The 15,447-nt window shown below is 39.2% G+C and overlaps 1 protein-coding gene across 5 annotated transcripts in view; it reads left to right on the top strand.

Annotated features, from left to right (window-relative positions):
* DIS3L2 (DIS3 like 3'-5' exoribonuclease 2) overlaps positions 1-15,447 on the top strand; it is a 375,400-nt gene that overhangs the window by 45,542 nt on the left and 314,411 nt on the right. For 4 of the 5 annotated variants that reach the window (XM_060107077.1, XM_060107079.1, XM_060107080.1 and 1 more), the window contains exons 2-3: positions 8,329-8,477; positions 8,999-9,156. In XM_060107077.1, the coding sequence (XP_059963060.1) occupies positions 8,426-8,477; positions 8,999-9,156 (210 nt within the window). In that variant the 5' untranslated portion in view covers positions 8,329-8,425. Of the gene's footprint in view, positions 1-8,328; positions 8,540-8,998; positions 9,157-15,447 lie in introns of those variants that run through there. The other variant, XM_060107078.1, reaches the window with a different exon arrangement.

The raw sequence follows: 15,447 nt of genomic DNA, 5'->3' as shown, positions 1-15,447 counted from the left end.
CTTAGGGCCAGAGAGAAAAGGATTAGAATTTAGGCCCTGCCCAGGTTGGGAGTGTGTGGCCCTGGTGAAACAGTCTTATTTGGGATTGGTAGATACAACTACAAGTAAGGGTGACTGCATGTATATAGGCCTTTAAAGGAGTTGTAACTCTACTTTTAATACATTTAAACCCTGAAAAAAGATTAAGGTAATTTGTTTTACTTGTCTTAGGTGCTTGGCAGAAGCAAATGTAAATCCTGTTTGAAAGATGATAACATTATACTAGACCTCAAATTATTACTAGAAACATTTTGCAAGTATAATGTCCAGCCCATAATAATAAAAAAGAAAATCAGGCACATGATCAAACAACACAAACAAAATCAAATAGAAGAAACAGAAGGTAATATTAGATCAATAGGGACCTCTGATATTGGAGTTTTTAGGAGCCAACTTTAGTATAGCTATTCTTACCTTGTGCAAAGAGGTAAAAGATTCACCATTTTCTACAGAGAACTGAATACTTTCAAAAGAATGATATGGAAAATCTAGACTTGAAAACATAATAACTGAAATTAGGAACTTGATGGGTTCAACAGAAGATTAGATATAGCTGAAGAGAGAATTAATGAAGTGGAGAATTACTGAAGCAATTGAGGGAGACATTAAGACTTTGAGAAGGTCAAAAGTGTGTAATTGGAGTCCTAGACAAGGGGTTGAGAGAGAATGGGGCAGAAGTGATATTGAAGGAAATTTGCTGAAAGCTTTCCATAACTGTTGAAACTTATCAAGCAATAGATTCTCAAAACCTTACTAAGACCACACAGAATAAAAAGAAATCCACACCTTGGTATATTGTAGAAACCTGTAGATAACCAAAGACAAAGAAAAAAATTTCAAAAGCTGTCTAGAGATGGGGAGAGGGAATATACTTTCAAAGAACCAACAAGTAGACTAATGGCTAACTTCTCAGCAGACACAATGGAAGCCAGAAGACGATGGAATGATATCTTCACATTAGAGAAAATAACTGTCAATGTAGAATTTTAAAACCTGCGATAGTATCCTATAAAAATAAAGATGAAATACAGATATTTCAGACTTGACAGTTTTTCAATTGCACTAGCCACTCTTTAAAATGTTTGAAAGACAAATGTGGCTAGTGGCTACCATATTGGGCAGCATAGATATTGAAAATTCCCATCATTTCAGAATGGACAACATTGCTATAGGTATTAAGAAAACCATGAGGATATTTTGAAGAACATCCACCCCCCCCCCCAAAAAAAAGGGAACCTTTAGGTGAAATTGACAAATGCCTAAAAAATGCAAATTAACAAAACTGATCTAAAAAGAAATTTAAAAATTGAAACTATTTAAATGTTAATTTTTTTTTGTGTGTGTGTGATGTCTGCCTTTAGTATCAGGGGGAATACTATCCCCATAGAATTAATTGGGGAGTATTTCTCCTATTTTTTTAGAAGAGTTTGAAAAGGATTGGTGTTATATTTTCTTTCTGTTTGGTAGAATTCACTGGTGAAGCTACCTGGGCTTTTTTTATTGGAAGATTTAAAATTACCAGTTTAATTTCTTTATTTTTTATATGTCTATTTAAATTTTCTATTTCTTCTTAAGTCAGCTTCAGTAATTTGTGTTCTTCTAGGAATTTATCCATTTCATCTAAGTTGTCTAGCTGGCATAAAGTTGTTCACTGATTCCCTTATAATCATTTTCATTTCTATAAAGTTAGTAGACCTGTCTCCTTTTTCATTCCTGTTTTTGTGATCATCCTGTGGAGGTGGAATGGACCCCTTCCCAATTAGTAGGATGTCTATACTGATTGCACTCTGTACATCAAGAGAATCGGAGAAAAAATTTATTACTCACCCAGGAGACTCCTGGGGAGAGAAGGGTGGGTATAAGCATCTCTGCCCTGGCTTCAGCCAGAGGGAAGGAGTGAGTTTGGCCTTTATAATGGTTAGGGGACTGAAAATGCAAAGGTCCCATGTGCAGGCTGGGGATTTGTGAAATGTGAATTTCACTCTCGTGCCAAAATAGGTGGGGATGCAATGGACTTTCTTTTTCTTTTCTTTTTTTTTTTTTGCGGTACGTGGGCCTCTCACTGCTGTGGCCTCTCCCGTTGCAGAGCACAGGCTCCGGACGCGCAGGCTCAGCGACCATGGCTCACGGGCCCAGCCACTCTGCGGCATGTGGGATCTTCCCAGACCGGGGCACAAACCTGTGTCCCCTGCATCGGCAGGCGGACTCCCAACCACTGTGCCACCAGGGAAGCCTGCAATGGACTTTCTTATCAACCTGTCCAGGTTGGGTCAAAGGGGAAGGGGGAGGTGAGGCTTAAGGTAAATTAGTGGTCAGACATCAAAAAATGGAACCAGACTCTTTATTACAAATTGTAAATTTTGGTTAAATTTTTTTTGCAATTTTTGATTTTTCTTCAGATTGGATAATCTTTTTTTTTTTTACAACTTTATTGTAGTGTAATTGCTTCACAACGGTGTATTAGTTTCTGCTTTACAACCAAGTGAATCAGTTATACACATACATCTGTTCCCACATCCCTTCCCTCTTGCGTCTCCCTCCCTCCCACCCTCCCTATCCCACCCCTCCAGGCGGTCACAAAGCACCGAGCTGATCTCCCTGTGCTATGAGGCTGCTTCCCACTAGCTATCTACCTTACGTTTGGTAGTGTATATATGTCCACGCCTCTCTCTCACTTTGTCACAGCTTACCCTTCCCCCTCCCCATATTTGATCTGTTTTTCCATGTTTATTCTTTCTTCTGTTAGCTCAGATCTGCTCTTGAGTTCCTCCAGTGGAATTTTCATTTCAGTTGTTCTGTCTTTCAACTTGGAATTTCCATTTGGTTCTTTTAAAATAATTTCAGTCTCTTACTGATACTTTTTATTTGATGAATCATTGTTATCATAATTTCCTTTAAAGATGGTTTCTTTTAGTTCTTTGAACATATTTATAATAGCTGCTTTGAAGTCTTTGTTACCTGAATCTAAAATCTAGGCTCACTTAGAGATAATTTTTATTGAAACTATCCCCTGCCCCATTGTATGGGTCAAACTTTTCTGTTTTTTTTTTTTTTGCATATCTTATAATTGTTGTTGAAATCTGGATGTTGTTGATAATATATTCAGCATTCTGATTCCTTTTCCTCCAGAGTTGGAGGTGGTTGCTCTGTTTGTTTAGCGGCTTGCATGGGCTAATTCTGTGGAGTCTGTTTCTCTCATGGTGTGTAGCTAGCTGCTCATGTCTCTGCTCAATTCTTTTTTTCTTGTTTTTATTTTTTTTATTTTTATTTATTTATTTATTTATTTGCGGTACGCGGGCTTCTCACTGCTGTGGCCTCTCCCGTTGTGGAGCACAGGCTCCGGATGCGCAGGCTCAGCGGCCATGGCGCACGGACCCAGCCGTTCCGCGGCATGTGGGATCTTCCCAGACCGGAGAACGAACCCGTGTCCCCTGCATCGACAGGCGGACTCTCAACCACTGCGCCACCAGGGGAGCCCTCTTGTTTTTATTTCTAAGCATGACTTTCTGATAGTTGCCCTTGAGTTAGCACATCTTAGTGGTCAGCTTATGATTAGTCAGAAATTGTGTTTAAACTCCTTGAAATGATGAGGCCCTCACCCTTTGTCAGTGGTTCTGGTGAGACTTGGGAAATGCATTCAAAACTGAGGCAGTTTACAAGTCTGACCTGGCTTTTGCTTTCTGTATTTGCAAGACTCACATTCATCCAGGGATGAATAGCTCTCTAGGACCCACTCATTTCTCTCCTGTATGTTTACAGTCTTGAGCCATACACACAGCAGGAAAATGTAGATTCTTACAAGACGCACTTTGGTTGTCTCATTCCCTGATTCTCCCTGTTATATTTCTGGTTGGTCTGTTGATCTGTTGCTTGCCGTAACTGGTATTACAAACCAGACAAGCTGTGATATTGGCCTTCCCTGATTTTTTGCCCCTTAAATCACTACTGTTGTTAAAAATGCCCGTGGGCGTGGAATTCTTCCCACTCTGCTCCTAATAAATTTAGCTCTCTCTGGCAGTGGGGTTGCCAGTCATTACAGCTTGCCCTGCCCTAGTAGGACTTCCACGTCAAGAAACTGGGTGTAGGTGTAGGATGGTGGGAGCCCTAGGCTAAACCGCCATACATTTACACTGTCGTTACTGAGATTCAGTAGATTTTTCTTGAATAAACACTTCTCAATTTGTTGTATGTCTTTGGTTAATATCCAGATCCTTAAATGGTTGGTTTTGATAATTTTGTCCATTTTTATTGTTGGGGATAATATTTGTCAAACTCCTCATTCAACCATTCTGGAGGTCCTTTGCCCTGCCTTCTCTCTCAGTTTCTCAGTCTCATTTTTAAACATTTAAATTTTATTCATACTAAATTTTATTTCAGTATATATGTTATAAAGTAGGGATCTATTGTCTATTTTTTTAAAAAATGGCATTAAGTAGTGTTTTAACATAACTATTTCATGTGTTTCCCAATTATTTGTAATGTAAATTTTTTATTTTTTAAATTTCAGTGAGATTTATTTTAATCTCATCCTCTTTTTTTTCCTTATTCCGTTAATTATATTCTCTTTCACATGTTTTTGCCATCTCTCGCTTTCCGTTGGCTCCATCTTAGCTTCTGAATAGGCTTAACCTTTTCTTTCTTTAAACCTCTCATGACTTTATCTCCTTGAGTTTCCTTCACTACCCAGGTTCATAAATTTCTTCTGTTCTTGCTACTCATAAGGCTGAATGAGACTAGGGTAAGGCAAGTGAGATGCCTAGGGCACAAACATTTAAGGAGGCACTTATCTTGGAGTCCTACAAGCATGGGGTTGGCATTTGTGTCACTTAGCTTTCATAAATTTTGTGTCCTAGGTGCCTTGCTTGCCTGACCCTAGTCCTGGCCCTGCTACTCATATTTCTCTCTAGTATATATTTGTTGTAACCTGGTTTCTGTCCCAGATAGTCTTCATTTATTCAAATTTTTGAGCACCTGCTCTGTACTATACATTGGGTCTCAAGACACCACTTCCTTTACCCAGATGCTTTCTTTGTTTACACTTTCTCAAGTCTAGTGCTTTTCCTACATTCCTCCTCATTCCTACTCTTTTGTACCATGTGACACTATTAACCATTACTGCCTGTTCTTCCTAATCTTAGCCCAACTCTTCAGAATGTACAGCTATTTCCATGGCAAGACACCCTCTCTAGGAGCCAGTGGGCAGTTGGGCAGTGTATCATTGGCCCTCATTCTGAAAGCTGGTGAGGATTAGCTGGTGACTTGTGCTTTTAGTGTGTCAGGGTAGGAGTGTCCAGGATTTCTCCAGGGTTAATGGGCCTTCACAGCTACATCACTGGGAAGGGAAGGTTGCTTGCTTGTTTGTCTTCTGCTTAGCATCTTGTATTCTTGGAATCTTTCCATCTGCTTCCAGTGCTTTGATACCCAAAGGCAGACTTTGACTCTCTGCTCGGCTGGTCTGGCTTATTCTTGCCGACTTTGTTTCCTGGTTTTCCATTCTTTGCTGATTTGTTTTTAGCATGGTTTCCCTGAATGACCCTGCTTTGCTTGGTGTTCTCACTGCTTGCTCATGAAAACAAACTCATCCAGTCATTTAAGGAGTGATTATTGAGCACCTATTCTATCCTAGGTACTGTGGGAGCCAGTGGGATTATGGTGATGATCTCAACCGAACATTCCTTATCTTCCTGAGCTAGACAGAAAAGTTAGGTGTAAATCACACCAACCGAGATATTTGCTGTGAAAAAAGGTTACAAATGCAGCTGACCTAGGACATTTGAGATGAGATCTCTGTACCTCCATCTCACTTGACTGGCAGTAACTCCCCTTAATTTTGAACTCTTGCCTGCATCAAGACATGATATGAAGTACCCCATTTTCAATTCTCGCTGTTGTTTTTGGATTGTCTTTCTCCTGCTTGCAGCTTGCTCCAACCCCTTGCCCCACCCAAGGCTGCCGTTATTTGTTTTCTTAGTAGTTCATGCAAACCCTGATCATGAACCTGTCTTCCTTTGGAAGTCATTGTCTCCCTTGTTTTCTTAGCATCAGACTCTATTGGTTTCCCCCCCTATATCTTTATTAGCTTCTTTATTATGTTTTCTACTTCTTCTTCCTCTTTGCAAAAAAAGTTGCCCATACCCAGATTTTGTCCTAGGCCCTCTTCTGCATCACCTTACCCCTTTTTGGCAATCTCTTCCATTCTAGAAAACGTTGGGTTACCATCTTTATACAAATGGCTGGCTAATTCATCTCTCTAAGTTCTGCTCCAGTTTTCAGGTTCTTGATGTAGAAGTATGTATGTATTTCCAGGTGTAGAGGCGTATATATAGAGGTATGTATTGCCATGTAGAGGTATGTAATACCCCAAGTAGACTTCATCATCTTCTCTAACTTGGTGATGTTATCGTCTCCCAGTCTCCTTACTTGAAATCTCACACAATTGCCACCTCCTTGCTCTCCTTCAGAAATGCCTGGTTGCCAAGTGGTGCCAGTTTTCCTATGTAGTACCATGTTAATAGTCTGTTCATTTCAGTGTCTGCAGCTGCACCTCTAGTTCAGGCCTTCCTTTCCTTTCACCCAGTCTGTTCTGGTTCTTTCCTGAGGTGCAGCTGCTGCTAGTCTTTCTCAACTCTAGATGACTCTGAATGTGCTATATGCCAGGTTCATTTTTCCTGAAACACAACTTTGGTCTGTTGTTCTTCTCTTCCGCTCATTCATGCTTCAGAAATTCCCAACTGCCTGTGAGAAGCGGGGCTGGTTTTCTAGACCTCCCAACTTGTTTTATTTTCCTTGCCACTGCTTCCCTTCATATAGGCTGGACTCCATCCAAATGGAATTAACGTGGCAAGAACCTGCCTGTGTTTTTCTGTTTGTGTGTCTATATATATTTTTTCCTTTTGCCAACAGTATACTTTTCTCACATTCTCAGTTCTTAACATCTTTCCTGAAGCGCTCTTGGATTTCCTGATCTGGAGATACTCTCTTCCATCATATGTACATTACCCATACTTAAAAAAAAAAGTGCTTATCACTCCCCAGCTTGCATTAGTTGTTATTTTAATATGAGTTCTATAAGTCTAATGAACTTCTGTATCCCTCACTATGCCTGGTGTATAGTATCTTGCAGAAATAGTTGTTGAATTAAGGAGTGGATGAATGCATTTCTGAATGAAACCAGCAGATGGTCTGGACTCCTCTGTGTGCCTTTTCCACTACCTTGTTGTTTACCTAAGACCATCTGTTTCTCTTTCTTCTTGAAACTTCTTGACGTTATCTCTGAATCTCTTCACGTATCAATAAGTGGCTTGTTACTCTGTCTCTGTTGCTTCTCCTTTCCTGAGTTAGTATTAATTTCAATTTAAAGAAAAATTACATCATTTTGGTGAAGGATGTGTGTGGGAAGTTTAGAGGAAAGGGTTTTAGTGTTCAGAATGACATCTTGATCCATTTTATGGGAAAGCAGGCTGCCCATCCAGATTTTGAGAATTTGCAAGTATAGGCTTGAATCCTGGGCCTGTGGCCAGCAGAGAGTAGAAAGTAGATGTAGTGATGACATGTTCAGTGTCCAGGTCGAAGGCCAGGGGGCCAGCTGCAGGGCCCCACATTCCAGTCCGCTGAGCCAGGCAGCTGCCTTGTATTCCTTAGGAGCAGCTGCCGGAGCTTCTGGTCAGATGACTGGTTTGAAGTGATGGCAGGTAAGAGTAGGGAAGTAGATGTCTAACTATAGTATTCCCATCTTTTGAAAGCTAGTGAATCATCTGCAGTTCCGTGCATAGTTTCGGACATCTGGTTGTGGCAGTGAATTAGGTTATGTTTATATTGATGAATTCTAAGGAATGGATTTATTTGATTTTGTAGAAGAACGTCATTTGTCTAAGGTTAAACTTAGTAAATGCCGCATCTCTTGAGCCCTAGTTTAGCACCTATTTCATTATAGCCTTTAGATTCTAGATCTTTATACCATTTTTCAAAACCATATTCCCTCCTGCTCTTGTACATTCCACTAGCTGAATAGAACCTTGGAACTCCTTAATTTCTACCTCATTGCCCTATTTGTGGAGATTTTTAGTTGAAGGGGCCCAAACAAGCAGGCTGGTGATACCCATGAGGTTGAAGACCTTGAAAAGCAACTCAGGACAGATGGTGTGCTTGACTAACTGCCTAGGAGAAAGTGACGCCAGGACCCAGGAGGGACACCACATTGCCCTTGCCATCCAAGTCCTAAATTTCCGAGAGCACAGAGGAGGCTTCAGGTTAACAGTTCTTCAGTCACCCATCTCTCTTTGGTTTCAGCTAGTGACAACTGAGCTGATCAAGGCCAGAAGAACTCTGAGCTGAGCAGTGGAGGCCCTCCTGGATCTAGAGAGAAGAGGTGACCTTGGAACCAGTAATGAGCCATCCTGACTACCGGCTGAACCTCCGGCCCCTGGGGACCCCCAGAGGTAGCAAAAGGAAAATGGAATCTGCTCTAGCAACTGGAGACCTGAACTAAAGTGGAATGGAGGTGCAGGGCGGGTCTTAGGACTGAGGGAGACTGTAATTCTTTTGGTGACCTGTTAAATATTCTCCTGTGTTATTTACTTTAGAATTGTGTGGTTTCTTGCTGTCTTAATTTATTGTTATATTGATTACAGCTGTTTAATCTCCTCTAGAAAAGTGATGATCTTTTAGTAATTCTCATTTTTAAAAGTTTGTGGCTATAACCAGCAAAGCATACTGAACCCATTATTTGGGTTATGTTCCATGTATATTGTGGTGCTGATTTAAAATTCAGGTCTCAAATCTGTGTACCTTTTATTCATGTTTCCTTACCAATTTTTCCTCTTTATGACTATTTGAAATCATTATCAGGAAATTTTATTATGTTTTGGTCTTTCTAAATAAGAAAAAAAAGGTGAAATATCTCCAGTTTTGGAGATAGAGAGACGTTTGAGTAGAGTTGATTGATGCCTCATGTTTCTAGGCGCGTCCTCTTTGGCTGGCCCACGTGGTGTTGGTGCTTCACCAGGTGACAAAATGTCAAAGAGCAAGACCATACGAGGGAAGAAAAAAAGCATATTTGAAACCTACCTGTCCAAGGAGGATGTTTCAGAAGGCTTGAAGAGAGGAACACTTATTCAGGTGCTTAAAATATATTAGAAGGCTATTCCTTGAATATGTGGAATCAGAAGTAATTGATTACTCATTGAAACTGTTTATTTTTCTCTGCTGTGTGCTTTGAGAGAAATGATGACGTAACAGGCCCAGGGCTTCCCACTTCTCAGACCTGCAATATAACTAGAGCTGTTAACTCGGGAGCCATTACTTCCAGTTAGGGTTGTCTAGGAGTGCTTTATTGGAAGGGATATATTAGAGCCAGGCCATGGATTGGTGCAGTTTGAATAAGTGGAGAGAAAGAGCTTTACAAGGGGACCAGTGTGAACTGCTAAGAGAGAAGTGGGATATAGCGTGTGGCTATAAGAAACATTGATAGGTCAGTTTGCCTGGAGCACATGGATGCTGACTGACAGAGAATAAGCTTGAAAAGGAAACAGTAAATAGCAGCAGACAATATTTGCTGAGTGCTTTATATTTATAGTTTACAAAATATTTTTACAAGCTAATTCAGCAGTTTGGCTCAGCAAACGTTCAGCTGTCCACCGTGAGCCAGGAACAGTTTATATAGTTAGGAGCACACAGCGTGGTTGCTCCCGAGATGAAGGCGGATGAGGCTGATCTTCTGTCCTCTGAGGCTGCAGCCCAGTAGTGCAGCAGGCAGTCATGTGAACAGATGATCTGAGGATACAGGGTAAGTGCTCGGGTAAAAGTGTGACCACTCACTGGAGAATGTTGGGGGAAACCAGGAAACTGTAGGAGGTGACACCTGCAGTGAATACTGAAAGATGACTCATTTGGGTCTATTAAATGAGTGTTATGTGTTGGGAAGGGAGGTATGGAAAGGTAGTGACACTAACGAAGACACGAACTGTGAAACAATACGGAGTGAGACAGCTTAGGTCTCTTCAGGTGTGAAATCTGAGGCAGGTAGTAGGCAATGAGATCGAGAGGGAGGCGAGGCCACATATTCCTTAAATTAGTCTATTTTATAATTCTTAGTTTAGTATAGCAGCATTACCATGTGTTACCTGGCTTGCTTGAAGATGTCGACTGTGTTCCATTTTCTCTCAGTCCGAGTGTCCAGCTTCTATATTTGTGTTTGGGGTTGGAGATCCAGCTCATTAACAGATACTGTCATCTTCTCTTCCTTTTTATCCTTTTTATCACCTTTTGTATTTACCTGTGGTCAAGTGCACATGTGCTTAATATAGACGCCTGAATGAAAATTTGTTTTTAACAAATTAATTAGTTGCTCGCTCTCATTTCAGAGGTACAGTTGGTTTTTTTTTTTTAAAGCTTCCCTTGATTTCTTTGATAAGGTCTCTCTTAGGAAAGTTAAAGCTTCAGTTGGACATTTGTTCATTCATTAATCCATTTATTTGCTGTTTATCGTTCAGCGCACATACTGAACTCCATTTTATCTGAAAGTTTCTTGGCCCTCATCTTGTTCTGTGTATGAGGACCTGTTGTGCTTTTCCCATTCTCATCTCCTGCCATTCTCTTCCAGGTACACTCTGCTCAATTCACCCTGATCTTCAAAACTTTGCCAGTAAAAACTCTGCTCTTTGATTCCTCTATGACTTTGTACACACTGTTCCTGGTGTTAGGAATGCTTTCTCCCGCTATCTTCATGTAATTGTGCTTGACCTTACCTAAATGTTACCCCCTTTATGAAGCCTCACTTTAATTCTCCAAGTGGAATTGGCCATTACCACTTTCCTGAAGCCGACTTTTTTGTTTACCCTTTATTCTAAACTTATTATCCTTTCTTGGAATTTATATTTCCTCAGATAGACTGTTCACTTCCTTGTGGGCATGGTCATGTTTTATTCCCACAAATTAGCACAATGACTGGCATTTGATTGATGCTTAATAAATTTATATCGAATAAATCTTTATTTACTGACTGAATAAAGGATCAAGGTACTGTCTTTGAAGAAGAGTGAGAGGATCCTCTGTTGTTATGACTTGGAAGAAAAATTGTTTATAAAATTTACAGAGATAGGCTCAGGAAACTATTCTGCAATGGCATGGTTTTTGCTCCCTCGTATTAATTTTTGCTTTTGAAGCAACTCTTTGCTAATGTTAAAACAAAAAGCTGATCAATATAACAACTCTCATTCCCAGGAGTTTGTAAGTGATTCCTCCTGGCCTGTGACATCATGAGACTCTGCAGCCAGAGCCTCCCCCAACAGATGAGAACAGTTGTTCTTTGCAGATGGGAAAAGGAATGGGTTCCAGATATGAGGTCACCGTGTGAAATATACAACACTGTAAATAAGATTTTCATAGGCAGAGAAACAGAGTCCATCTGTGCAGGCCTTAATGGGTAAGGTAAAAAGCTAGTCAAGAGAAGAAACTTGAATGCTGTTGGAGAAAATGAAACTTATTAAATATATATATTAGATGTAAGCATTTGTTAGCTTTTATATACAAACTTAAGTATATTGTGACATCCTTTTTCTTTCCCCAAAGAAACTTTTATTGAAAGATAAGAGATGTTTTTATTTTTTTATTTTTATTTAATTATTTTTTAAATAGATCTTTATTGGAGTATAATTGCTTCACAGTACTGTGTTAGTTTCTATTGCGCAGCAAAGCATATCAGCCATATGCATACATGTGTCCCCATATCCCCTCCCTCTTGAGCCTCCCTCCCACCCTCCCTATCCCATCCCTCTAGGTCATCACAGAGCACCGAGCTGATCTCCCTGTGCTATGCTGCTGCTTCCCACCAGCCAACTATTTGACATTCGATAGTGTATATATGTCAATGCTACTCTCACTTCACCCCAGCTTCCCCATCCCACCCCATGTCCTCAAGTCCATTCTCTATGTCTACCTCTTTATTCCTGCCCTGCAACTAGTTTCATCAGTACCATTTTTTTTTTTAGATTTCATTATATATGCATTAGCATATGGTATTTGTTTTTCTCTTTCTGACTTACTTCACTCTGTATGACAGACTCTAGGTCCATCCACCTCACTACAAATAACTCAATTTTGTTTCTTTTTATGGCTGAGTAATATTCCACTGTATATGTGTGCCACATCTTCTTTATCCATTCATCTGTCGATGGACATTTAGGTTGGTTCCGTGTCCTGGCTATTGTAAATAGTGCTGCAGTGAACATTGTGGAACATGACTCTTTTTGAATTATGGTTTTTTCAGGGTATATGCCCAGTAGTGGGATTGCTGGGTCATATGATAGTTCTAATTTTAGTTTTTTAAGGGACCTCCATATTGTTCTCCATAGTGGCTGTATCAATTTACCTTCCCACCAACAGAGCAAGAGGGTTCCCTTTTCTCCACACCCTCTCCAGCATTTATTGTTTCTAGATTTTTTGATAATGGCCATTCTGACTGGTGTGAGGTGATACCTCATTGTAGTTTTGATTTGCATTTCTCTAATAATTAGTGATGTTGAGCATCTTTTCATGTGCCTCTTGGCCATCTGTATGTCTTCCTTGGTGAAATGTCTGTTTAGGTCTTCTGCCCATTTATTGATTGGATTGTTTGTTTTTTTGATATTGAGCTGCATGAGCTGTTTGTATATTTTGGAGATTAATCCTTGTCTCTTGTTTCATTTGCAAATATTTTCTCCCATTCTGAGGGTTGTCTTTTTGTCTTGTTTATGGTTTCCTTTGCTATACAAAAGCTTTTAATTTTAATTAAGTCCCATTTGTTTATTTTTGTTTTTATTTCCGTTACTCTAGGAGGTGGGTCAAAAAAGATCTTGCTGTGGTTTATGTCAAAGAGTGTTTTTCCTATGTTTTCCCCCAAGAGTTTTATAGTGTCTGGTCTTACATTTAAGTCTTTAATCCATTTGGAGTTTATTTTTGTGTATGGTGTTAGGTAGTATTCTAATTTCATTCTTTTACATGTAGCTGTCCAGTTTTTCCAGCACCACTTATTGAGGAGGCTGTCTTTCCCCCATTGTATGTTCTTGCCTCCTTTGTCATAAATTACGTGCCCATATGTGCGTGGGTTTATTTCTGGGCATTCTATCCTGTACCATTGATCTATATTTCTGTTTCTGTGCCAGTACCATATTGCTTGATTACTGTAGCTTTGTGGTATAGTTTGAAGTGGGGGAGCCTGATTCCTCCAGCTCCATTTTTCTTTCTCAAGTTTGCTTTGGCTATTTGGGGTCTTTTGTGTTTCCATACGAATTGTAAATTTTTTTGTTCTAGTTCTGTGAAGAATGCCATTGGTAGTTTGATAGGGATTGCATTGAATCTGTAGATTGCTTTGGGCAGTATAGTCATTTTCACAATATTGATTCTTCCAATCCAAGAGCATGGTATATTTCTCCATCTGCTTATGTCATCTTTGATTTCTTTCATCATTGTTTTATAGTTTTCTGAGTACGAGTCTTTTGTCTCTTTAGGCAGGTTTGTTCCTACGTATTTTATTCTTTTTGTTGCAATGGTAAATGGGAGTGTTTCCTTAATTTCTCTTTCTGATTTTTTGTTGTTGGTGTATAGGAATGCCAGAGATTTCATTTTGTATCCTGCAACCCTACCAAATTCACTGATTAGTTCTAGTAGTTTTCTGGTGACATCTTTAGGGTTTTCTATGTATAGTATCATGTCATCTACAAACAGTGACAGTTTTACTTCTTCTTTTCCAATTTGTATTCTTTTTATTTCTTTTTCTTCCCTGATTGCTGTGGCTAGGAGTTCCAGAACTGTGTTGAATAAGAGTGGTGAGAGTGTACATCCTTGTCTTGTTCCTGATCTTAGTGGAAATGCTTTCAGTTTTTCACCATTGAGTATGATGCTTGCTGTGGGTTTGTCATATATGGCCTTTATTATGTTGAGGTAGTTTCCCTCTATGCCCATTTTCTGGAGAGTTTTTATCATAAATGGGTGTTGAATTTTGTCAAAAGCTTTTTCTGCATCTATTGAGATGATCATATGGTTTTTATTTCTTAATTTGTTAATGTGGTGTATCACATTGATTGATGTGCATATATTGAAGAATCCTTGCATCCCTGGGATAAATCCCACTTGATCATGGTGTATGATCCTTTTAATGTGTTGTTGGATTCTGTTTGCTAGTATTTTGTTCAGGATTTTTGCATCTATGTTCATCGGTGATATTGGTCTATAATTTTCTTTTTTTTGTGTTATCTTCTTCCAGCTTTGGTGTCAGGGTGATGGTGGCTTTGTAGAATGAATTTGAGGTGTTTCTCCCTCTGCAATTTTTTGGAAGAGTTTGAGAAGGATGGGTGTTAGCTCTTCTCTAAATGTATGATAGAATTCACCTGTGAAGCCATCTGGTCCTGGACTTTTGTTTGTTGGAAGATTTTTAATTACAGTTTCAATTTCATTGCTTGTGATAGGTCTGTTTATATTTTCTAATTCTTCCTGGTTCAGTCTTGGAAAATTGTACCTTTCCAAGAATTTGTCCATTTCTTCATGGTTGTCCGTTTTATTGGCATATAGTTGTTTGTAGTAGTCTCTTATAATCCTTAGTATTTCTGCAGTCTCAATTGTGATTTTTCCTTTTTTGTTTCTAATTTTATTGAATTGAGTCCTCTCCCTATTTTTCTTGATGAGTCTAGCTAATGGTTTATCAATTTTGTTGATCTTCTCAAAGAACCAGCTTTTAGTTTTATTGATCTTTGCTATTGTTTTCTTCATTTCTATTTCATTTATTTCTGCTCTGATTGTTATGATTTCTTTCCTTCTACTGATTTTGGGTTTTCTTTGTTATTCTTTCTCTAGTTGTTTTAAGTGTAGGGTTAGATTGTTTATTTGAGATTTTTCTTGTTTCTTGAGGTGAGATTGAATTGCTATAAACTTCTCTCTTAGAACTGCTTTTGCTGCGTCCCATAGGTTTTGGGTTGTCATGTTTTCGTTGTCATTTTTCTCTATGTATTTTTAACTTTCTTCTTTGATTTCTTCAGTGATCTCTTGGTTATTTAGTAGCGCACTGTTTAGCCTCCAGGTATTTGTGTTTTTTACAGTTTTTTTCCTGTAATTGATTTCCAATCTCATAGCGTTGTGGTCAGAAAAGATGCTTGATACGATTTCAATCTTCTTAAATTTTCCAAGGCTTGATTTGTGACCCAAGATGTGATCTATCCTGGAGAATGTTCCATGTGCACTTGAGAAGAAAGTGTATTCTGCCACTTTTGGGTGGAATGTTCTATAAATATCAATTAAATCTATCTGGTCTGTTGTGTCACTTAAAACTTGTGTTTCCTTATTTATTTTTTGTTTGGATGATCTGTCCATTAGTGTAAGTGGGGTGTTAAAGTCCCCTCCTTTTATTGTGTTACTGTCGGTTTCTCCGTTTATGGTTGT

Source organism: Mesoplodon densirostris, chromosome 8 (assembly GCF_025265405.1).
Source record: "Mesoplodon densirostris isolate mMesDen1 chromosome 8, mMesDen1 primary haplotype, whole genome shotgun sequence".
In the NCBI taxonomy this organism is placed as follows: domain Eukaryota; kingdom Metazoa; phylum Chordata; class Mammalia; order Artiodactyla; family Ziphiidae; genus Mesoplodon; species Mesoplodon densirostris.
Note: the sequence above shows the minus strand (reverse complement) of the source record. Positions and strands in the feature narration are given on the sequence as shown.